Source organism: Budorcas taxicolor, chromosome 14, assembly GCF_023091745.1.
Source record: "Budorcas taxicolor isolate Tak-1 chromosome 14, Takin1.1, whole genome shotgun sequence".
NCBI classification, from domain to species: Eukaryota; Metazoa; Chordata; class Mammalia; order Artiodactyla; family Bovidae; genus Budorcas; species Budorcas taxicolor.
Window position 1 is genome coordinate 77,906,892 of NC_068923.1, and position 24,038 is coordinate 77,930,929.

The 24,038-nt window shown below is 36.8% G+C and overlaps 1 protein-coding gene across 1 annotated transcript in view; it reads right to left on the bottom strand.

Annotated features, from left to right (window-relative positions):
• Window positions 1-24,038, bottom strand: part of VPS13B (vacuolar protein sorting 13 homolog B) — a 775,227-nt gene that overhangs the window by 378,375 nt on the left and 372,814 nt on the right. The window contains exons 23-24 of the mRNA XM_052651420.1: window positions 19,730-19,950; window positions 1,066-1,269 (exon numbers count right to left, since the gene is read on the bottom strand). Coding sequence (XP_052507380.1) covers window positions 1,066-1,269; window positions 19,730-19,950 — 425 coding nt within the window. The remainder of the gene's footprint in view (window positions 1-1,065; window positions 1,270-19,729; window positions 19,951-24,038) is intronic.

A 24,038-nucleotide genomic window follows, 5' to 3' on the forward strand; every position in this document is an offset into this window, starting at 1 on the left:
AAAATGGAGAAGATTATCTGACAGTAATTGAAGTAGGTGAAAATCCTGTTTATAAGTAAATATTTGAGCATTAAATCCTGTTTTAAATCTAAAAACAGTATTTTTTGTATTTATGCATGATTTTAGTATATATTGGACAAGGAAATGGCAACCCACTCCAGTATTCTTGCCTGGAGAATCCCATGGACTAGAGGAGTCTGGTAGGCTATGGTCCATGGGGTTGCAAAGAGTCAGACAAGACTAAGTGACTGACACTTAGTATATATTAAGACCTCCAGAAATGCAACTACTGAAAAGAACAAAAAATTCCTTTTCTTTGAAATTTTATCAAGTTTGCATTATTTCAGAAAATCACACCAACAATGGTCCCACTTGCAGCATTTAATACAGTCCTGTAAAAGTATGTTTGCATCAGATACATACCTGGCAACTGCATTACAACTTCTAATGTAACCATGCCTGCGTATTTACATATTACAATAATAATTTACTATACTTTACTTTCCTTTAATTCTTTATATTTTATTCAGAATACTATTTTTGAAAACATATGTATATGCAGGTTATGTTTATTTTCATTTTAGGATAGAAAAGGAGGGGCTTTGAAAATATTTGTTATAAAAAGGGCACAGATATATTGGGTGAGGTCACAATGTGAAAAATGAAAAGGAAGGTTTCTATGATCAGAAGGACAGAACTTTGCATTGGTCAAGATTGAAAATCACAATCTAAAGATAGTAAAGACACTCTGGTTCTGAGCCTCTTTTGCAGTCAGCTTCTAAGTTTCCATACTTCTGAGAAGCCATACATTTACTGTGCCTTAGTTTTTGCCATTTCACAGAACCTCTACTTTCCTGAACTATCCCACTAACTACTGAAAGTGATGAAAATCCTTGAACCTAAGAAAAACAGTAACACACAGCCATACCTACGATAGCACTTCATGAGCCTCTAAACTCATCAGCTTCCACAGAGGTAAGGTCATCTTCATTCTCAATCCTGACATAGAACTCTGTGGTATATATATCACCCTTCATTTACTAACACAATTTTTCAAACACTTACCTCAGTAGTAGTTCCAATGTCAGCAGATGGGCTACATGTGCTATTATCTGGAGGAGCTGTGCCTATACTGCTTCTAACTGGAGAGCTAGGGAAAGGCCCCACCATGGATTCCGGGTAAGCTGAAGAAGAACTGAGATTGCCTCTCTTCTGAATCTTATTCCAGACTTTATTCATGATACCTGTTAACTCATATAAGAGCTGCACCTAAGCAGAAGGAAAAAAATAAAAAGCAAAAACAAATCTTTTAACTTATGGTCAAAACTGACTAAAATACTCAATGTGAGAAACTTAAAACTAAGTCCACAGAAATAAGAATACATGAAATAAAAATCTATCAGTAAATCATTTATCATAGTACTCTATCATGATCTATAATATATACTCTAATTATTATATACATATTATCATGATACCATCATTCTGATGATATAGAGACAAATAATTCAAATATACAATATTAAACATTTAACCATGAATTGAATTTGAGACAAATATAATAAATTTAATCATACCTAAAATTGGTCCCATATTTATAACTTGATATTTTATAGCAAGTTAGCATTTTTGTAGGAAAATCATACTAATAAAATTAAATGCTAATACAACAGCTTATGATTAGACAGATTTCTTTAAATAAATGACTAATAGAATCACAAATAAATGCCTCTTAAACAGAGCCCTCAGGATCAAAAATTAGAAATCAAATATATCCTAGTATATATGACTATTTAATAATATATAATTGCCATTCTTAGTTTTTAATTATTTACAGTTTAAATTTTCTCTATTTTCTGAAGAATAAATCTGAAAGTGGATTTCTTACCCAGCAAATACAGTAAAAAAAAAAAAGATATAACAGAGAATAGTAAAAGGAAAATGTTATATGAGACTTTTCTATAGGTAAAGAACATAAACTATCCAACCTACTATTCCCCTCAGATTTGTCATTCCAATATCCAGAAAAAAAAACTGTTTAACTTGCACGTTGTTTGACTAAGTTCTAAGATATTTACATAAGATTTCATAAATAAGCATTAATCATGGAATTTGTATGACAACATATTGCCATATACTGTATAAAAGAAGCCTAGGGGGAAAAATGCAAACACAATATATAAGCAAATCCACAGCTGGATACCATATTCTGCTTGCCATTAAAAAAAGAAAGAAAGAAATTCTCATATTTATAAGAAGTTTCAGCCGCAGGACACATCCAGATGATAAAGCTGGCTTCTTATGTGGGCAGAACAGATGCCTAAAAACAGTGTTGTCAATCCTTATTTGATATAAAACAGTACATGGGTTACAGTTTTTTCTTGCTTTTTGTGTGGGGAAGTCTCAAATCTCAGGGTATAGCTCTTTTTTTTTTTTTTTTTTTTTTTTTTAAATCTAATGGCTAGAATTCCTAGAAAAAAGCAGTTAGAAAATTTTAAGTTTAATTCCTTTTGGCTTTCATAATCATTAGTACTCTCTAAAAAGAAATCGTTTTGTTCCAAACCAAATTTTTAAAAAGATTATTTTACTTTTTCTTAAATAATTAGAACTGACGCATAAAGAAAGTATAAACAGTTTCTAAATACTTTTCTGGGCATAAAGTATATTTACTTAAGAGAAATGATGCTGCCTTTATTGTCACTACTTCTGATTTCCTTTAACTCTAACCATTAAATAATTGTATATGAATGTCACCAAGTATACTGTGTATTCAGCATGTCAAATAAGCAATGATATAAACTTGAAAAGTATCATTATTTTCAAAGAGGAAAGTTACTATCACGGAATCCAGGCTTCTTCAATCCAGAGGTTTAAAATAATAAGGCAAAAATTCTGAAGATAAATGTTCAACTCATATCCTTCAAGCTGTACTGAAAAATATACCCACAAAAGCCACAATGAGCTACTACTAACGACCTATTAAGACATCCGAAATTAAAAAAGTATAACCAGACCAAGTATCAGTGAAGATGTAGAGCAGCTAAAATTCTCATTTACTGTGACAAAAAACAAAATTTAGAATACAGTTTGTCAGTTTCTGAAAAAGACATATCTACCATATGTATGAACCATTTCCTAAGTGTTTCCCCAAGAAAAATTAAAATCTATGTCCACACAAAGACCTATAAAAAACTATCCATAGCAGTTTTATTTCTAAGAGTCTAAACCTAGGAAAAATCTTAAATGTTAACTAGTAAGTTAAACAACAGTACAACAGAATACTTAGCAATAAAAAGAAATAAATTATAGATTCATGCAAAAACATGGATTAATCTCAAAATCACAATGCTGAATCAAGGAAGCTAGGCAAGAGAGAGCAAGAGAACACAACTGTATGATTCCATTTATACAGAATTCTAGCAAATGAAAATTAATCAGTAACAGTATCAGTGATTATCTGGAACTAGGGGAGGAGTGAAAGGGAGAATAAAAAAGGGGCACAAAGAAACTTTTGAGGATGATGCATTATCTCAACTGTGAAGGTGATTTCATGGGTACATTAGCCAAATGTTATCAAATTAGATAACCTAAACATGTGCAATTTATTGTATTTATGCTGTTGTAATTTAGTGTCTTCAGTCACGTCCAAATCTTTTGCAACCCCATGGACTGTAGCCTGCCAGGTTATCTCTGTGCATGGGATCTCCTGGGCAAAAATATGAAATGGGTTGTCATTTCTGTCTCTAGCAGATATTCCCCACACAGGGATCGAACCCACATATCCTGCATTGGCAGGTGGATTCTTTACCACTGAGTTACAAGGGAAGCCCTGTATTTATGTAAATCCCCAAAAAATTTTTTTAAATTCTCTAAAAAATGAGCACCACAGGAGGCAACTTTATATTGGGTATGTATGAGGGTGATTAAGTATCAGTAATATTTTGTATATATGCAAGATATTAACCATAAAATGTAACATTACATTCTTTAAAAATTAACTGCACATATATTTTTCATTTACGCTTATAACCAATCAGAAACAAGACTTAACTGGGCTGGAAAGGCAAAGACAAGGCTCAAAAAAATATACTCTTGAAGAACAGACAGGATTTCAGTGGGTGTAAAGAATCATTCCAGTCATAAGAACAGCAAGAGCACAGCCAAGTGCATAAAATAAAAGACATAATATGGAGGCCATGAGAAGTTTTGAAGTATATTAGGAGGGTCAGATAGAAGAGTAAACAGAAAGGTAAACAGGAAGAAGAAAATTCATAGATAAACTATCAATGGAAACCAAGTAGGAATGGAACTCCAGCAAGCAATGTCTGATCCATGTGTAACAAGAAAGAGCTTTAAGTGAATATTTAGAAAGGCTATTTTGTTTAGCATACGGACTGTTACTAAACATTAAAATTCAGTTTCAAAAGAAAGTTTCTGCCAAAAAAACTCAAAAACGAACAACACTCTGGTCATACAGAGCATTACACTTAGTCACACTATTTGTTTACAAAATAAAACTGAAAATCAGAAGCATAGAGAAATTTAAAAATGATTGGTACAAGAATACAAATCCAGTTTTGTCTGAACTCAATGATTGTGTTCTTAGACAGTAATGCCAAATTCCAATATTGTGGTGAAAACTGAACTTAGAGCAAAAAAACCCTGAATAAATGGATAGGAAAGGAGTATAAAATCTATTCTTTCTCTAGTTTCCCATACTTAATTATTGGTAGAGAGAAAACTGAAATTTTATTATGTTAAAGAAGATTCTACATTAAAGAGAATTCATTTAATTTTTGAATAAACACGGCTTTTAAGGTTTGAGAGACTAGTTACTAAAGACATTAAAGGAAATGGGGTAACTGGTAAAATATTTCAGATGAAAGTCAAGGTTGATGGAAATCACTCCTACGAACAAATACTTTGATTCAACCAGGTTAAATATTTATAGTGTCCAAGGCTTTGACTGGCAATGAATAAGTTCTAGGAACTGACAGGGCAGTTTAGGTCTCTGCAGATGATGCAAGGATCTGCAACAAATTCAGACATGACAATAAATCTGTTTTAGGTGTGCCCTACATATAGAGATTGCACTATATTTTAAAGTATATACACTACTTGAGAGCTCTAAGCAATAATGAACCAAATTAATTAATGTGTATGTGCAAACACTTCTGATGTCATTCTAACAAAAAACGGTATGGAAGCAGGAATTGAATAGAATCAAGAAGCGTATACACTGGGCTATAATCCAAAGTCCACAAAGTTTCTGACAGTGTATGTAAAATTTAGTAGACATATACACTGTTCTGGGGGAAAGGCTTTTATAAGATTCTCAAAGAAGTCCATAGCACAAAGAAGGATAAGAAGTACTTCAAAAAAAACATAAATGGGAAACAAACAAACAAAAAAACCCCAGATTAGCTAGTGAGAAACCTCTCATAAGAAAGATGTTTATTTAGGGTCATTAATCTTAAAATAAAAAGAGTAAAATAAATTTTAGGGATCTTACACGTATTATTATAATACAAACACGTGTTTGTATTTTAGGGCCCGCAACACTTTATAAGCCAGGACACCCCCCTCCAAAAAAAGTGTTATAGGTATACAAGAAAGATTAAAGATTTTTGGCCAAAAATGCCATAAACATTAAACCAAATAACTATATTACAGGGTCTGCATTTATAGAATATAAGGAGGCTCTTCAAACTGCTAAGAAATTTGACAGAAAAATTAAGTAAATGATATGAAATAACTCATAAAAAGAGCAAATTAAGTGGCCAAGAAACAATGAAAATCTGTCCATCTGCATTAATAATTAGGAAAATACAAATTAATGTAAACAAAATGAACTGTCAGTTTATAAAAGAGCAAACTCAATGGCCAATAAACATTTGAAAAGTTGCTCAAACATCTGGTTTCATTTCCCTTCAGCATGAAGGATTTCCTTTAGGATTTCTTACAGTGTAGTTCTACTGGTGATAGATTCTTTCATACAAAAACTCCTTTTATTTTGTCTTCATTCATAAATGTTACATATTTTTTATTTAGAATTTTGAGTTGAGAGGCTTTATAAAAATTTTTTCATGATTTAATGATGTTGATCTTTTGATTCCTACAGTTTCCTATGAGAAGTAAGCGAACAATAAAAATTCAGTCCTCTTGCATGTAATGTGTCATTTTTTCTCTTTTTCTAATACCTTCAAGATATGTTATCTGTGGCTATCAACAGTTGGATTATGATGTGCATAGGCATGGCCTTCTTCATGTGTTTATCTTACTAATCTTTCCCCCTCATTTCTGGCCTATATGTAGCACTCAATAAATATCTGCTAAATGCTAAATGCACTGCTAAATGGAAAAAAAATCAAGTCATCATCTGTAATTTTGACAGAATCCAGAGGGAGTCTGGAATACAAGCTAAAGCAATCACTCACAAAAAGAGGTTTATTTGGAGTCTCATGTTTTACCATTAAAATTTAGGTTAATCTGGCACACAAGGATATCAAATAGTATTTGCAAAGATTTTGAGTATTTATAAAATAATAAAATAAATAATTGTTAATAAAATTACATTTCCTTAGTACATTTATTTCTGAAAACTGAAACTGTTAGTGGCTCAGTAGTGTCCGACTCTTTGTGACCCCATCTACTACAGCCCGCCAGGATCCTCTGTCCATGGAATTCTCCAGGCAAGAATACTGGTGGGGGTGGCCATTCCCTCCTCCAGGGGATCTTCCCAACCCAGGGATCAAACCCAGGTCTCCTGCACTGCAGCCAGATTCTTTACTATCTGAGCCACCAGGGGAGCCCATTTCTGAAAAGAGTTTTCAAGTAAATCCTTCAGCGATTAGACATAATATGTTTGCCTTCATAGATTCCTAATGAAGCAATTTCCAGAGATATGGAGATATAATAGGCTATATGGATACTTACAAACTACATGTAAAGTCTCAAATTCAAACTTGTACCATTGGTTCAGTGTATTAACCAGTGTTGTATTGCTTTATCCTCTCAATACATGTTTGATACTGTGGTTTAAAATTTTAAGTCAAAGACTTGTTAAAATTGGAAAGAAAAAAAAAAAAAACACCTCCCTTATCTAGCTTATCTATTTATTATGCAGATGTCTGTTTAATCGGGCTTCCCTAAGTGGCTCAGTCAGTGGTAGAGTCTGCCTGCCAAGCAGGAAACACAAGTTGGATTCCTAGGTCAGAAGATCTCCTGCAGAAGGAAATGGCAATCCACTGCACTATTCTTGCCTGGGCAACGTCACCAACAGAAAAGCTATGGGGTCACAAAAGAGTCAGATAGGACTTAGCAACTGAACTACAAAAATCAGCAACAAATCTTTGAGTACTTGATTCTTCAAAGTGCTGTGTGGTTTTGTAGCTTCTAGTCCCTTCAGGAATACTGCCATATTCCATCAGGGATATTCAAGATAATTTACATAGAGGATCTCAAATTTTATATCAGAGTCAATCTAAACTATCAAAATGTCATTTATACAGCATTTCAGAACTTGCAAGGTTATTTTCATAAATATCTCACTTAAAGTTCCCAACAATCTTGTGATCAATTTTGGATATAGCAGTTGGTAGCAGTTTAACAGAAGTTGGTTTATTAGGACTCATCAAGAAAGAAAAGCGGAATTAAATGCATAGATAAAATTCATTACATTTTGGGTACAGAGGGATTCTCAGGGCATGAGGTTCTTTCAGCCTTCATTTATTTCTCAAAAAAAAAAAAAAAAAAAAAGTCTTTGGTGTTTGGGGAGCAGCAGCAAGGAGCCCCTAGAAATCAAGTGATTGAGGAAATGTAAAGAAAAGAGGAGACATAATAAGGGAATACCAGACCCAAGTAAGTTATTTATGTGATGACTTGGCTTAGAACTGCTTTATATTTAAACAACAACAATAAAACATGAGCTTAATTCTAAACAAGGTGAATATCTAAAGGGGATATTCCAGAGCTCTAGTTTTGAGCCAGTCTTACCTTTAATAAGACTTACAGAAATCACATACTATTCCGTGTGAAAGTGAAGTGAAAGTGAAAGTCATTCAGTCATGTCTGACTCATTGTGACCCCATGGACTATATAGTCCATGGAATTCTCCAGGCCAGAATACTGGAGTGGGGTAGCCTTTTTCCCTTCTCCAAGGGGTCTTCCCAACCCAGGGATCAAACCCAGGTCTCCCACATTGCAGGCGGATTCTTTACCAGCTGAGCCACAAGGAAGCCCAAGAATACTGGAGTTGGTAGCCTATCTCTTCTCCAGTGGATCTTCCCATCCAGGAATTGAACCAGGGTCTCCCGTGTTGCAGGCAAATACTTTACCAACTGAGCTATCAGGGAAACCCCATTATTTTTAAGTTTTTTCTTAAAAAAAACTAATAATAAAAAAATAAATAAATAAATAAAAATAAAAAAAATTAATAATAGTAGTAGTTGCTGTTGTTGAGTCACTAAGTCGTATCTGACTCTTTAGAACTCCATGGACTGTATAACATGCCAGGCTCCTCCATCCTCCATTATCTCCCAGAGTTTGCTCAGATTCATTTCCAATGAGCTGGTGATGCTAATCTAACCATCTCATCCTCCACTGGCCCCTACTTCTTTTGCCTTCCATCTTTCCCAGCATCAGGGTCTTTTAGACTCCCAGGCTAAAACATTAACAGGAGCAGAATTCATCCTTAGATGGGATAGTTATGGATAACAAGATTATGTGGAGTAGGATAATCCTTCCAAGGCTACAATGAATACTGAAATAAGTCCTCAAAATATAAGGTCTCTGGTAGATAACTCCAAATAGCGGTAAGCTTTTTTTTTTTTTTAATTTTAAATGGGAGGGTAATTGCTTTACAATGCTGTATTGGTTTCTGCCATACAACAATGTGAATCAGTCATAATTATATCTCCCCTTCCTCTTGAGCCTCCCTTCTACCTCCCATCCCACCTCTCCTGGTCATTACCAAGCATCAGGCTGGGCTCCCTGTGTTATATAGCAGCTTCCCACTAGCTATCTATTTCACATATGATAGAGTATGTATGTCAATGCTACTTTCTCAGTTCATCCCACCCCATTTCCCCTGCTATGTCCACAAGTGTGTACTCTATGTCTGTGTCATCATTCTGTCCCTGTAAATAGGTTCATCACTACTATTTTTCTAGATTCCATCTCTCTCTCTCCATATATACATACATACATACATACATACATATATATATATATATATATATATATGTCTATTACATAGGCATTGAGTTACTACTGGGCTTCCCTTGTGGCTCAGCTGGTAAAGAATCTGCCTGCAATGTGGGAGAACTGGGTTTGATCCCTGGGTTGGGAAGATTCCCTGGAGAAGGGAAAAGCTACTCACTCCAGTATTCTGGCCTGGAGAATACCATGGACTACAGTCCACTGGGTCGCAAAGAGACGGACATGACTGAGCAACTTTAACTGAGCTGCTACTAATATAAACTATGAATAACAAATTTTCTTATTACTGCCAAAAGTTTCTTCATATCCCTTTATAACCTATCCTTCCAATCACTCCCTTCTCCTTCCCTATTCCTGCCCTACCTCCAGACAACAAGGAACCTACTTTCTGTCACAATGTAGTAGTTTACTATCATAACATTATACATAAGAAGAATTATTCAGTAAGGACTTTTTGGTCTGGGATCCGTCACTCTGTAATGCTTCTAATATTCTTCCATAATTTTACATTTTATCAATAACTTGTCTTTTTTATGGCTGAATAGTATTACATTGTATGGATAGGATAGAATTTGTTTAATTCACTTACTAATGAACATTCAGGGACTGCCCTGGTGGCTGAGAGGGTAAAGCGTCTGCCTGCAGTGCTGAAGACCTGGGTTTGATCCCTGGGTTCAGAAGATCCCCTGGAGAAGGGAATGGCAACCCACTCCCATACTTTTGCCTGGAGAATCCCAAGAACGGAGGAGCCTGGAGGGCTACAGTCCATGGGGTCACAGAGTCAGACACGACTGAGCGACTTCACTTTCACTTTCAATGAACATTTGGGTGATGTTTAGTTTTGGGCTATACAAATAAGCTGTTAAATACACCAATGTAAAAGTCTCTGCATGCATATACATTTTTGTTTCTCTGAAGAAATGCTCAGGGAGAAATGACTGGGTTTGTTGTACAGTAAGATTTTTCCCCCCTTCCAGGAACTTTCAAGTTGTTTCCGAAACTGTTATGTAATTCCCATCATTAGTACACAAAGAGCTCTAGTTGGTTCACAATACTTCATCTTTTAAATTTTAGCCAATCTAACAGGTGTATAGTATTATGCCTTCTTGTTTAATTTTCCCCTGATGAATAACGATAAGCATCTTTTCATGTTTTTATTGACCAATCATACACCTTGTGTGATACTAATCTTTTCCCCATTATGTGTGAGTGAAAGTGAAGTTGCTCAGGCGTGTCCAACTTTCTGTAACCCGTGGACTGTAGCCCACCAAGCTCATCCGTCCATGGGATTCTCCAGGCAAGAATACTGGAGTGGGTTGCCATTTCCTTCTCCAGGGATTCTTCTTGACCCAGGGATCGAACCCAGGTCTCCCACATTGCAGGCAGACGCTTTAACCTCGGTTCCACTAGGGAAGCCCTTAAATACAAGAATACAGTCTCTCAGAAAACCTCCTATAGAGACACAGGACTTCAGATCTAAGTACTAACATCAAAGATTTCAAGGGAGGAAAGGAAGCCAGGTTGAAAGAAGGGGGAGGAAGCGGGAGAGGGGGGCAAAAGGGGTGGCTTTACAGACATCTCCTGCCACCTACAGATACCCAGACGTTATGGGACTTTTCCCTGGGCCTCCAGAGAAGGGAGGACTGGAATTCGGCCCTACCAGAAATCAGACCAGACTAGAACCAGAATTCGAGTTCTCTGCCAAAAGGAGGTGATCAGTCTCCAATCCTCAGCTCAGGCAGAGGGCCCTTTGACCAGATTCCTGCATCCAGGACCAGGGGGACTATAAAAACAGGGAAAGATAGGAAGATTAAGGACAGGAAAGAGAGAGGGAAGGGGAGAGGTCAATAAAGTCTCTTGTTCCTTACCAGTTGGGGCACTCTGGCCAGTTGTCCGCGTCAGGAGGAGACCAGGGACAAAAGGGTCCCAGTTGCAGCCACTGGGTCTGGTCCATTGGCAGGCAAGCTGGCCCCTGAGTACCCCGAGTGGTCAGGATTGTCAGTCTCAGCGAAGAAGAGTCCCCGCCAGAGTCGCCATTTGTTGCAGGAAGGACGCCTTCCAGGGCCCGAAACATGGCTCTTATCTAACACTCGGAAATGAATTGTCCGAGGAGACACATGTGCTGACAAAGCAAGAGATTTTATTGGGAAAGGGCACCCGGATGGAGAGCATTAGGGTAAGGGAGCCCAGGAGAACTGCTCCATTATGTGTATTGATATTATTTTATTTATTGCTCTATCTTCATGTCATCAATTAGAAAGGATTTCTTAAATTTCTGGTAACAGTTTGATAAAGATGTTGCTATACTTCTTTCAAGTGTCTGGATTTCTGCTATCTTAATGATACTTTCAAGGAGAAAATGTTTTTAAAAAACAGTTCAGTTCACTCGCTCAGCCGTGTCCAACTTTTGCGACCCCATGAATCACAGCACGCCAGGCCTCCCTGTCTATCACCATCTCCCGGAGTTCACTCAGACTCACGTCCATCGAGTCAGTGATGCCATCCAGCCATCTCATCCTCTGTCGTCCCCTTCTCCTCCTGCCCCCAATCCCTCTCAGCATCAGAGTCTTTTCCAATGAATAAACTCGTCTCATGAGGTGGACAAAGTACTGGAGTTTCAGCTTTAGCATCATTCCTTCCAAAGAAATCCCAGGGCTGATCTCCTTCAGAATGGACTGGTTGGATCTCCTTGCAGTCCAACGGACTCTCAAGTCTTCTGCCAACACCACAGTTCAAAAGCATCAATTCTTCGGCGCTCAGCCTTCTTCACAGTCCAACTCTCACATCCATACACGACCACTGGAAAAACCATAGCCTTGACTAGACGGACCTTAGTCGGCAAAGTAATGTCTCTGCTTCTGAATATACTATCTAGGTTGGTCATAACTTTTCTTCCAAGGAGCAAGCATCTTTTAATTTCATGGCTGCAGTCACCATCTGCAGTGATTTTGGATCCCCCCAAAATAAAGTCTGACACTGTTTTCCCATCTATTTCCCATGAAGTGATGGGTCCAGATGCCATCATCTTCATTTTCTGAATGTTGAGCTTTAAGCCAACTTTTTCACTCTCCTCTTTTACTTTCATCAAGAGGCTTTTTAGTTCCTCTTTGCTTTCTGCCATAAGGGTGGTGTCATCTGCATATCTGAGGTGACTGATATTTCTCCCGGCAATCTTGATTCCAGCTTGTGCTTCTTCCAGCCCAGCATTTCTCATGATGTACTCCTGCATATAAGTTAAATAAGGAGGGTGACAATATACAGCCTTGATGTACTCCTTATCCTATTTGGAACCAATTTGTTGTTCCATGTCCAGTTTTACCCGTTGCTTCCTGACCTGCATATAGGTTTCTCAAGAGGCAGGTTAGGTGCTCTGGTATTCCCATCTCTTTCAGAATTTTCCACAGTTTATTGTGATCCACACAGTCAAAGGCTTTGGCATAGTCAAGAAAGCAGAAATAGATGTTTTTCTGGAACTCTCTTGCTTTTTCCATGATCCAGCGGATGTTGGCAATTTGATCTCTGCTTCCTCTGCCTTTTCTAAATCCAGCTTGAATATCTGGAAGTTCACCGTTCACGTATTGCTGAAGCCTGGCTTGGAGAATTTTGAGCATTACTTTACTAGCATCTAGGATGAGTGCAACTGTGCAGTAGTTTGAGCACTTTTTGGCATTGCCTTTCTTTGGGATTGGAATGAAAACTGACCTTTTCCAGTCCTGTGGCCACTGCTGAGTTTTCCAAATTTGCTGGCATATTGAGTGCAGCACTTTCACAGCATCATCTTTCAGGATTTGAAATAGCTCCACTGGAATTCCATCACCTCCACTAGCTTTGTTTGTAGTGATGCTTTCTAAGGCCCACTTGACTTCACATTCCAGATGTCTGGCTCTAGGTGAGTGATCACACCATCGTGATTATCTGGGTCATGAAGATCTTTTCGTACAGTTCTTCTGTGTATTCTTGCTACCTCTTCTTAGTATCTTCTGCTTCTGTTATGTCCATACCATTTCTGTCCTTTATCGAGCCCGTCTTTGCATGATATGTTCCCTTGGTATCTCTAATTTTCTTGAAGAGATCTTTAGTCTTTCCCATTCTGTTGTTTTCCTCTATTTCTTTGCATTGATCACTGAGGAAGGCTTTCTTATCTCTTCCTGCTATTCTTTGGAACTCTGCATTCAGATGCTTATATCTTTCCTTTTCTCCTTTGCTTTTCGCTTCTCTTTTCACTGCTATTTGTAAGTGAATACAAATAGTCACTCCCCAGACAGCCATTTTGCTTTTTTGCATTTCTTTTCCATGGGGACGGTCTTGATCCCTGTCTCCTGTACAATGTCATGAACCTCATTCCATAGTTCATCATGCACTCTATCTATCAGATCTAGACCCTTAAATCTATTTCTCACTTCCACTGTAGAATCATAAGGGATTTGATTTAGGTCATACCTGAATGGTCGAGTCGTTTTCTCTACTTTCTTCAATTTAAGTCTGAATTTGGTAATAAGGAGTTCATGATCTGAGCCACAGTTTTGCTGACTGTATAGAGCTTCTCCATCTTTGGCTGCAAAGAATATAATCAATCTGATTTCAGTGTTGACCATCTGATGATGTCCATGTGTAGAGTCTTCCCTTGTGTTGTTGGAAGAGGGTGTTTGCTATGACCAGTGCATTTTCTTGGCAAAACTCTATTAGTCTTTGCCCTGCTTCATTCCGCATTCCAAGGCCAAATTTGCCTATTACTCCAGGTGTTTCTTGACTTCCTACTTTTGCATTCCAGTCCCCTATAATGAAAAGGACATCTCTTTTGGGTGTTACTTCTAAAAGGTCTTGTAGGTCTTCATAGCACTGTTCAACTTCAGCTTTTTCAGCGTTACTGGTTGGGGCATAGGCTTGGATTACTGTGATATTGAATGTATTGCCTTGGAAAGGAACAGAGATCATTCTGTCGTTTTTGAGATTGCATCCAAGTATTGCATTTCGGACTCTTTTGTAGACCGTGATGGCTACTCCATTTCTTCTGAGTGATTCCTGCCTGCACTAGTAAATATAATGGTCATCTGAGTTAAACTCACCCATTCCAGTCCATTTTAGTTTGCTGATTCCTAGAATGTCGACGTTCACCCTTGCCATCTCTTGTTTGATCACTTCCAATTTGCCTTGATGCATGGGCCTGACATTCCAGGTTTGTAAACATGATTATACCCAATATCTAGGTCAATTTCAGGATAGCTGCCATCCTAACAATGTTGTCTTCTAATCTACGAACAGGTATCTCTCTCCAGTTAGATGTTCAACTTCTCTCAGCAATGTTTTGTGGTTTTTAAGGTAGAGATCTTGGACATGTTTTGTTAAATTCATTTGTGTATATTTATTGGCATCAATTTAAACAGAACTGATTCATTATTCCATTTTCCAATTTTTGGCTCCTAGTACGGAAAAATACAATTGGTTTGTAGACATTAATTTTGTCTTCTACAACCATAATAAGTTTATTAGTTCTAGTAATAGCTTCTTAATTACTTGGGGAATTTTTTTTTTTTTTTACTTGGGGAATTTCTATAACATATTTGATCATATGAAAAAAGGGAGAGTTTTACTTCTTTTATCTTTAGTCTTATTATTTCTTTTGCTTGGGTATTTCTTTCTTTTTAACTGCAATGGCTAAGATGGTCAGTATGACATAGAGGTGATGAAAGAAGGCATCCTGTGTTTTTCTTGATCTTAGTGGAAAACAATATTTTGCAATTAAAGTGTTGCATGTTGTTTCACCGGCTCGATGGACTTGAGTTTGAGTGAACTCGGGGAGTTGGTGATGGACAGGGAGGCCTAGCGTGCTGCAATTCATGGGGTCGCTAAGAGTCAGACATGACTGAGCAACTGAACTGAACTGTGGTTTCTCATATTTCTCCTTTATGAGCTATTGTTTAATGTCCAGATATTTACAGTTTTCTTAATTATTGATATCTAAATATAATTTGACTATGGTTAATATACTGATTTTAATTCTCTTCATACAATGAGACCATGCATATATGAAAGTATTATGAATTCCATGGTTGTTGAATATTGTGTTCTATAAATGTCAATTAGATGAAAGTGGGTTCACAAGTATTTTTCATATCTTCTATATCTCCAGTTATTTATTTTTCATCTAACTCTTTAATAATCACTGAGAGATGGGATAATAATTTTCTAATATGACTGAATAGAATTGCCTATTTTTTCCTTTAATTCTGTCTATTTTTCTTTCATTTCGTTCATCTCTGAGAACACTCCTTTATGTCTATTTTATTTGATATTAAAATGAACAAATCCATCTTTCTTATACTGTTTGTATGTTTTCCTATGCATGTATTTATATTCTGTTTCTTAATATTTCAAGCGTTTCTCTGTTATGCAATGTATAGTAGAGTGCTGCTTTATTACTACTCTGTTAGGAGCAGCTAGACCAGGGATCAGCAAATTTTCTGTAAATGGTCAAATAGTAAACATTCTATATTTCTTAAGCCATAGTGTTCTCCCTTGCTGTTACTTCATTTTGTGGCTGTAGTGGTACCACCTGCCAATGCAGGAGATGTAAGAGACATGGGTTCGGTCCCTGGATCCAGAAGATCCCCTGGAGGAGGGCATGGCAACTCACTTTAGTACTGCTGGTGTGGAGAATCCCATGCACAGAGGAGCCTGGTGGGCTATGATCCAAAGGGTCGCAAAGAGTCAGGCACCACTGAAGCAACTTAGTATGCACACACAGTATGATGGCATTCTTGGACAATACATAAAAATGTGGGTGTAGTCTAATTTGCCTGCAGGCCTTAATCTGCTGAATCCTGGTCTAACACTCCACCAGTTAAGATCATAACCTTTAAAATAACACTTGTTAAACTGGGTTCAGCCCTGTAATTTTATTTTTCTGTTTACTATTTCCACCCTGTGTTATGTAACTCTGTTATCATTTCTTTTTTCTTTAGATTATTTGAATTTTTTTTAGTATTTCATTTTAATTTATTTACTGGTGTGTGGCTATATCTCTGTATTTTTACTTTTTTTAGGCTCAGCTGGTAAAGAATCCACCTGCAATGTGGGAGACCTGGGTTTAATCCCTGAGTTGGGAAGATCCCCTGCAGAAGGGAAAGGATACCCACTCCAGTATTCTGGCCTGGAGAATTCCGTGGACTGTGTATAGTCCATGGGGTCACAGAGTTGGACACGACTGAGCGACTTTCACTTCACTAAGAAACTAAAATATATACATAAAAACTTTCACAATCTAAAGTTACACTGTAACACTTCATGAGATATTTAGAAATCTAAAAACCACTATAAGTTCCCTTAATGATGAAATTTTCTTGTATATTATATCTACATACATTGAAAGCTCTAGCAGTCAGTGTTATATGTTTGCTTTCAACAGTCATACATATTTTTTTAAAGCAGCTTTTTAAAAAGATTTATCAAGCTATTTATTATTTCGGTGGTTTTCTTTATTTCTGAAAATTCAAGGTTTCATCTAGTATCATTCCCTTTTAACATATAGAACTTCCTTCAGTATTTCTTGCAAAGCAGAGCTGCTGGTAACAAATTTTCTTAGTTTTTCTTCATCTACAGTGTCTTTATTTCACTTTTGTTTCTGTGGACACACACTGGCTTGAGAGTGCTTTTCTGTAAGCATTTTAAATATATTGTTCCAATGTCTTCTGTTGTCTATTATTTTTAATGACAAATTTGCAGTCATTCAAATCATTGTTAAAGTATATGTATATATGTATCTTCTTGTAGCTGCTTTCAAGATTTTTTAAAAACTATATCTTTCTTGGTTCAGCATTTTAATCACAATGTCTCCAAACAGGTTTTCCTTTGACTTTATCCTCAAAGATAAACTTGAGACTAAGTGAACTTTCTGAATATGTAAAAGCCTACCTCTTTCTGAAATTTTGGACAATTATTTGTTAATATTTTTCTGGTTCCAGCTTTTTCTCCTTACCTTCTGGAATTCCAATTACATATGTATTTGAACGTTTTGTCCCACATTCACTAAGCTTTGATCTTCTTTAAAGTATCTTTTTTTTTCCTGTTTTTCAAATTCAATACTTTCTATGCTCTGTGTTCAAGTTCAGTGACTCTTCTGTCACATGCAGACCACCTGTAACCTTAGACGGTATTTTTTTTTTCATATATTGTATTTTCAATTCTCAAATCCGATTTGTTTTTATACTTTACTTCTCCATTATGAATTCTTACCTTTTTCATTCAGTGTTTCTTTCCTTTACACCTCATGAAGAAAATTTCAATAGCTGTTTTTAAGTCCTTTTTGCAATACAATTATTTTAAAAATAAATTGGAAACATCAATTTATATTGTTAGTTTTTGCTTTTTTTCCCCTGGAATATACAAAAATAATTAATAGGATAGATAGGCCAAGGCGGGCTTCTGTTACTATGATAGAACTAAGCTAAATCTATTTTTCCCTATTTAACGCCTTCTATGATAAATGATCTAACAAAAGTGAACCTGTCTCTCGACAATCTGCTTGGCTAGAGCTGGCACATGAAAGTATCAAGAAGTGAGTGGCTTAAAACAACAGAAATTTATAGTTTCATGGTTTTGGAGATATAGAGAATCCCTATACAATGTGTCAGCAGGACCATGATCTGAGACTCAGAAGATTCCTTCATGCCTCTTGTTCTCCTGATTGTAGCTAGCAATTCTGCTGTTCTTTGGCTTGCAGCTGGATCAGTCCAATCTCTGTCTCCATTCACAAGGCACTCTCCCTCTGTATCTTCACATCAACTTCCTCTGTTTATCTAATTCTAATTTTCCCCTTTTTATAAGGATATCAATCACAGTGGATGAGGGCTCACCCTAAGGACTTCATTTTAACTTGATTGCTGCTGCTAAGTCGTTTCAGTCATGTCCAACTCTGTGCAACCCCATAGACAGAAGCCCACGAGGCTCCCCCGTCCCTGGGATTCTCCAGGCAAGAACACTGGAGTAGGATGCCATTTCCTTCTCCATTTACTTCTGCCTTAACTTGATTATCTCTATCCAATGAACAGATAAAGTCACAACAATGAGATACTAGATGTTAGGAATTCAACAAAACTCAACCAAGAAGTTTTCCTTCTGCTAGGAAGTGAGTTTCAAGAACCATCAGAAGCAGCATTCAAAGAATAATTTGAGAGGGTAAGTCATTTCATAATTATTCTCTTTTATTCCACTATGGGTCATAATAGAATGGCAAATAGCTATTAAACTGGTATATTTACTAATGTTCAAAGAAATTTATTCAGTTCAGTGGCTCAGTCGTATCCGACTCTTTGCGACCCCATGAATTGCAGCACGCCAGGCCTCCCTGATTATAAAAGAAATTAGTCTTGTAATACTGGATAAGCTATTAGTTTAATATATCTGCTTTATCATAATTCTAACGATATGCATTTTTATAAGGTCATCACCAAGATATTAGCAGGTCTGATTTTGTCCAAATGCACAAATATATATAAAAATTAAGCCAAAATGTTTAATATACAGTATGTGGAGTGAGACAAACAGAAGAGGAGAAAGAAGGAGAATGGTATCAGTAATAAGGCTATATAAAATACAGAATAATATTTGAATCGACTTTAAAAGACACTTTTATTTTTTTGATGACCCAGAGGGATGGGATGGGGAGGAAGGTGGCAGGGGGGTTCAGGATGCGGAACACCTGTACACCCATGGTGGATTCCTGTCAATGTATGGCAAAACCAATATGATACTGTAACGTTTTTTTAAAAAATTAATTAATTAATTTAAAAGAAAGACACTTTTAAAACTGGCTTGTAACTACTAATGCTGGGATAAACAAAGATTTATCAACACTGATCTGTCAAATTCAATAAAATTTTTTAAAGTATTGTTTTAAAAATATAATTTCAAATATTATTCAACATTGATAATCTGAGTAGAAATTATACTAGTGTTTGCTTAGGTCAAATAAACAAGTATTAAACTGTATGCAATTAATAATTTGTACAAACTCAGGAGACCTGAGCTCATACTAAATTATAAAACTGTCAAATATATGTGTTTGCCCTATTCCAACTGGAATGTTAAATGATTAACAAAATGCCTTTTTTAAACAGTCAACAGTGATTTAAAATAAAAATACTACATGTTGAGCAAATGAAGCTCTGAGTGAGAATCTGATTAGAAATTACACGTGATCACTTCAACAGACTCTTCCAATCTGACAGTAAAGTAGTTCTTCACTGTTCAAAAACCTTACATCTGCAACTGATTTCATTCCATCAGCCAAAAAATGCATTTATGCTGCCACCATTACATTTTCAGAAGAGTTTAAATTACAAAACTTAAGAGAACTTCAAAGCAATACTTAATCTAACCATTCTGATCTTGATGGCCTTGTTAAAAATAATTTAGGACACTTAACAGAAAAGAAACCCTTCAACAAAATGGGTAACAATTGTTCTTAAATCACGTTATTTTAAATTTCCTTTCATAAATCAAATGTACCTACCTGGGGGTTTGAGCATTTTATCTCAAGTGACTCTAGGTCAACATGCAGACAGACAACAAATGAATGCCTCATATCAGGTCCTGTAGCAAGCAATTTTGGGGATGTAACAGCTAGTGTAGAGGTACACCCCATGGGTTCCACTAGGCAAAGTGTCACTTGTTTTCCAAAAAGGGTGTATATGCTGAAATGATGCAAGCTGATTGTCCAAGGAAAAGCATCACCTGATAATATGGACAAAAGGGGTGAGGGAGGCAGACATACAAAAATACAGTTAACTGTCATTTGATATTAAGATGTCTACTATCGATATTATCTACTACCAATATTATGTACTATCAATATTTAAAATAGAAAACACTTAATATGGCATCATAAAAAACATACATTGTATCATAGACCAATATGTTAAATAGCTCACATGCTATCGAAGGGTTACTTCTTAATATTTGTATTTATTACACATACTACTATATCAATAATCAAGTTACATTATAAAAGAAAAAAATAGAAATTAAGGAAGGCGATAAAAATATAAACACAAGCCCTTATGGCAGAAAATGAAGAGGAGCTAAAAAGCCTCTTGATGAAAGTGAAAGAAGAGAGTGAAAAAGTTGGCTTAAAGCTCAACATTCAGAAAACGAAGATCATGGCATCTGGTCCCATCACTTCATGGGAAATAGATGGGCAAACAGTGGAAACAGTGTCAGACTTTATTTTGGGGGGCTCCAAAATCACTGCAGATGGTGACTGCAGCCATGAAATTAAAAGACGCTTACTCCTTGGAAGAAAAGTTATGACCAACCTAGATAGCATATTCAAAAGCAGAGACATTACTTTGCCGACTAAGGTCCGTCTAATCAAGCCTATGGTTTTTCCTGTGGTCATGTATGGATGTGAGAGTTGGACTGTGAAGAAGGCTGAGCGCCGAAGAATTGATGCTTTTGAACTGTGGTGTTGGAGAAGACTCTTGAGGGTCCCTTGGACTGCAAAGAGATCCAACCAGTCCATTCTGAAGGAGTTCAGCCCTGGGATTTCTTTGGAAGGAATGATGCTAAAGCTGAAACTCCAGTACTTTGGCCACCTCATGCGAAGCGTTGACTCATTGGAACAGACTCTGATGCTGGGAGAGATTGGGGGCAGGAGGAGAAGGGGATGACCCAGGATGAGATGGCTGGATGGCATCACAGACTCGACGGATGTGAGTCTGAGTGAACTCCGGGAGATGGTGATGGACAGAGAGGCCTGGCATGCTGAGATTCACGGGGTCGCAAAGAGTGGGACACAACTGAGCGACTGAACTGAACTGAACTGAAGTGAAGTTCTAACTTTGTATTCCCTTACTGGTTTACTAGTGGGTTGCACAGTGTAACTCCTGGGATGTATGTACCTTGGAGACCATAAAACGTGTTAAATTAAGAAAATGGACTAAACGTGGCCCATGATCTGACTGCAGAATAATAAAAAATAAATAAACAATTTACTATGGTCTGTTGGAATGTCTGCATCAGAATCATGCAGATGCTGATACAAAATATAGATTCCTGGTTTCCACTTCAGACCTACTTAATCAGAAGTCTCTGCAGGTTAAAACTCAGGATGCATATCTACATCTTCAGTTGAATACCCTTACATATGTATAAAAGGATATATACATACATATATATATATATACACACACATGTATATATTTGATTTTAAAAAATAAGTACTCATACATTTCAAGGTTAAGAGCAATATTTTGTTGTTTGAAACTTTTTTCTCTTAAAAATTTATCAGAGAAAAGAACTGTCAGTATAAATTAATGAGACAAAACCATCGTTTTTACAATTGTGGCTACCAGTAAAGTGCTTCATGAAATAGAATTTAAAAGCGTACTTGTATTAGAATATTTATATACATTGGTCCCATCACTTCATGGGAAACAGATGGGGAAACAGTGGGAAGAGTGTCAGACATTTTTGGGGGCTCCAAAATCACTGCAGATGGTGACTGCAGCCATGAAATTAAAAGACGCTTACTCCTTGGAAGAAAACTTGTGACCAACCTAGACAGCATATTCAAAAGCAGAGACATTACTTTGCCTACAAAGGTCGGTCTAGTCAAGGCTATGGTTTTTCCAGTGGTCATGTATGGATGTGAGAGTTGGACTGTGAAGAAAGCTGAGACCTGAAGAATTGATGCTTTTAAACTATGGTGTTGCAGAAGACTCTTGAGAGTCCCTTGGACTGCAGGGAGATCCAACCAGTCCATTCTGAAGGAGGTCAGCCCTGGGATTTCTTTGGAAGGAACAATGCTAAAGCTGAAACTCCAGTACTTTGGCCACATCATGCGAGGAGTTGACTCATTGGAAAAGACTCTGATGCTGGGAGGGATTGGGGGCAGGGAAGAGGACCACAGAAGATGAGATGGCTGGATGGCATCACTGACTCAATGGACGTGAGTCTGAGTGAACTCCGGGAGTTGGTGATAGACAGGGAGGCCTGGTGTGCTGTGATTCATGGGGTTGCAAAGATTTGGACACGACTGAGCGACTGAACTGAACTGAGTACTAGGATGGCAATTTGATGGAAAATATGTTCATATGACTCTTTTTGACTCTGAAAAACTTGTTAGTATGTTGTTGTTGTTGAGTTGCTAAGTTGTAACTCTCTGTGACCCCATGAACTGTAGCCTCCCAGGCTTCTCTATCCTTCACTATCTCCTGGAGCTTGCTGAAACTCATGTCCATTGAGTCAGTGAGTCTATTTAACCATCTCATCCTCTGTTGCCTGCTTCTGCTCCTGCTCTCAATCTTTCCCATAATCAGGGTATTTTCCAATGAGTCAGGTGGCATCAGGTGGCCAAAGCATAAGAGTTTCCATTTCATCATCAGTCCTTCCAATGAATATTCAGGATTGATTTCTTTCAGGATTAACTGGTTTGATTTCCTTGCTGTTGGAGGAACTCAGAGTCTTCTCCAGTACCACAGTTCAAAAGCACCAATTCTTTGGAACTCAGCCTTCTTTATGCTCCAACTTTCATATCCGTACATGACTACTGAAAAAACCACAGCTTTGACTATATGGATGTTTGTCAGCAAAGTGATGTCTCTCCTTTTAGTCATAGCTTTCCTTCCAAGGAGTAAGCGTCTTTTAATTTCATTGCTGTAGTCACCATTTGCAGTGATACTGGGGCCCAAGAAAATAAAGTCTGTCACTGTTTCCACATTTTCCCCTATTTGACATGAAGCGATGTGACAAGATATCATGATCTTAGTTTTTTGAAAGCTGAGTTTTAAGTCAGCTTTTTCACTCTCCTCTTCCACTCTCATCAAGAGAATCTTTAGTTCCTCTTCACTTTCCGCCATTAGAGTGGTATCATGTACCTATCTGAGGCTGTTGATATTCCTGGCTATCTAGATTCCAGCTTGTGCTCCATCCAACCTGGCATTTCCCATGATGTACTCTGTATACAAGTTAAATAAGCAGGGTGATAGTATACAGCCTTGATGTACTTCTTTCTCAATTCTGAACTCGTCTGTTGTTCCATGTCCAGTTCTAACTGTTGATTCTTGACCTGCATACAGGTTTCTTAGGAGACAGGTAAGGTGAGCTGGTATTCTCATCTCTTTAAGAATTCTCCACAGTTTGTTGTGATACACACAGTCAAAGGCTTTAGCATAGTTAAACAAGACTTGTCAACAGAGATAGGATAATATAGACTTTAAGTATCTGGATTGTTTCAAAACAAATTTATCTTCTAATTAGAGAGGTACTAGTACCTCACTGAAAATAACTTAGAAAATATATAAAGGAAAAAAAATAAAAACCAGCCATAATTCACCTTCCATCTTGCTACTCCCAGGAATATACACTATTACCATTGTTCTATTTCCTTTTTTTCTTCCCTTACAGTGTTGGCCATGCGTACAGAGAGTTGAAACTAGGATCACACTGTACTTTTAGGTTCATATTATTCTTTTGGTAAGGAAAAAGAAAAGATTAAATGAATAACTAAGTAGATCATGTTCTAGATATATATATTAAAAATATAAATATGCATTTGAATTGTGAATGGTGATATTGAAGGGGTACTACAAGATAGATTCTCATAGGTTTGAACATTCAAAATGTCTTAATCAAGAAGCTAATAATATTAAACCCGGAAACTTTGAAGTTGAGACTTGAATAATAATATAATTGTAGCTACACAGCAGTCCACAATAATTTGACTGGAAACGATGAAAACTGCATAATAATGTGTGGTTAGCACTGTGGTACTCCGCCTCTCTTAAGACTTAAAATATTTTGCCCTCAAGAAGAATGACCAA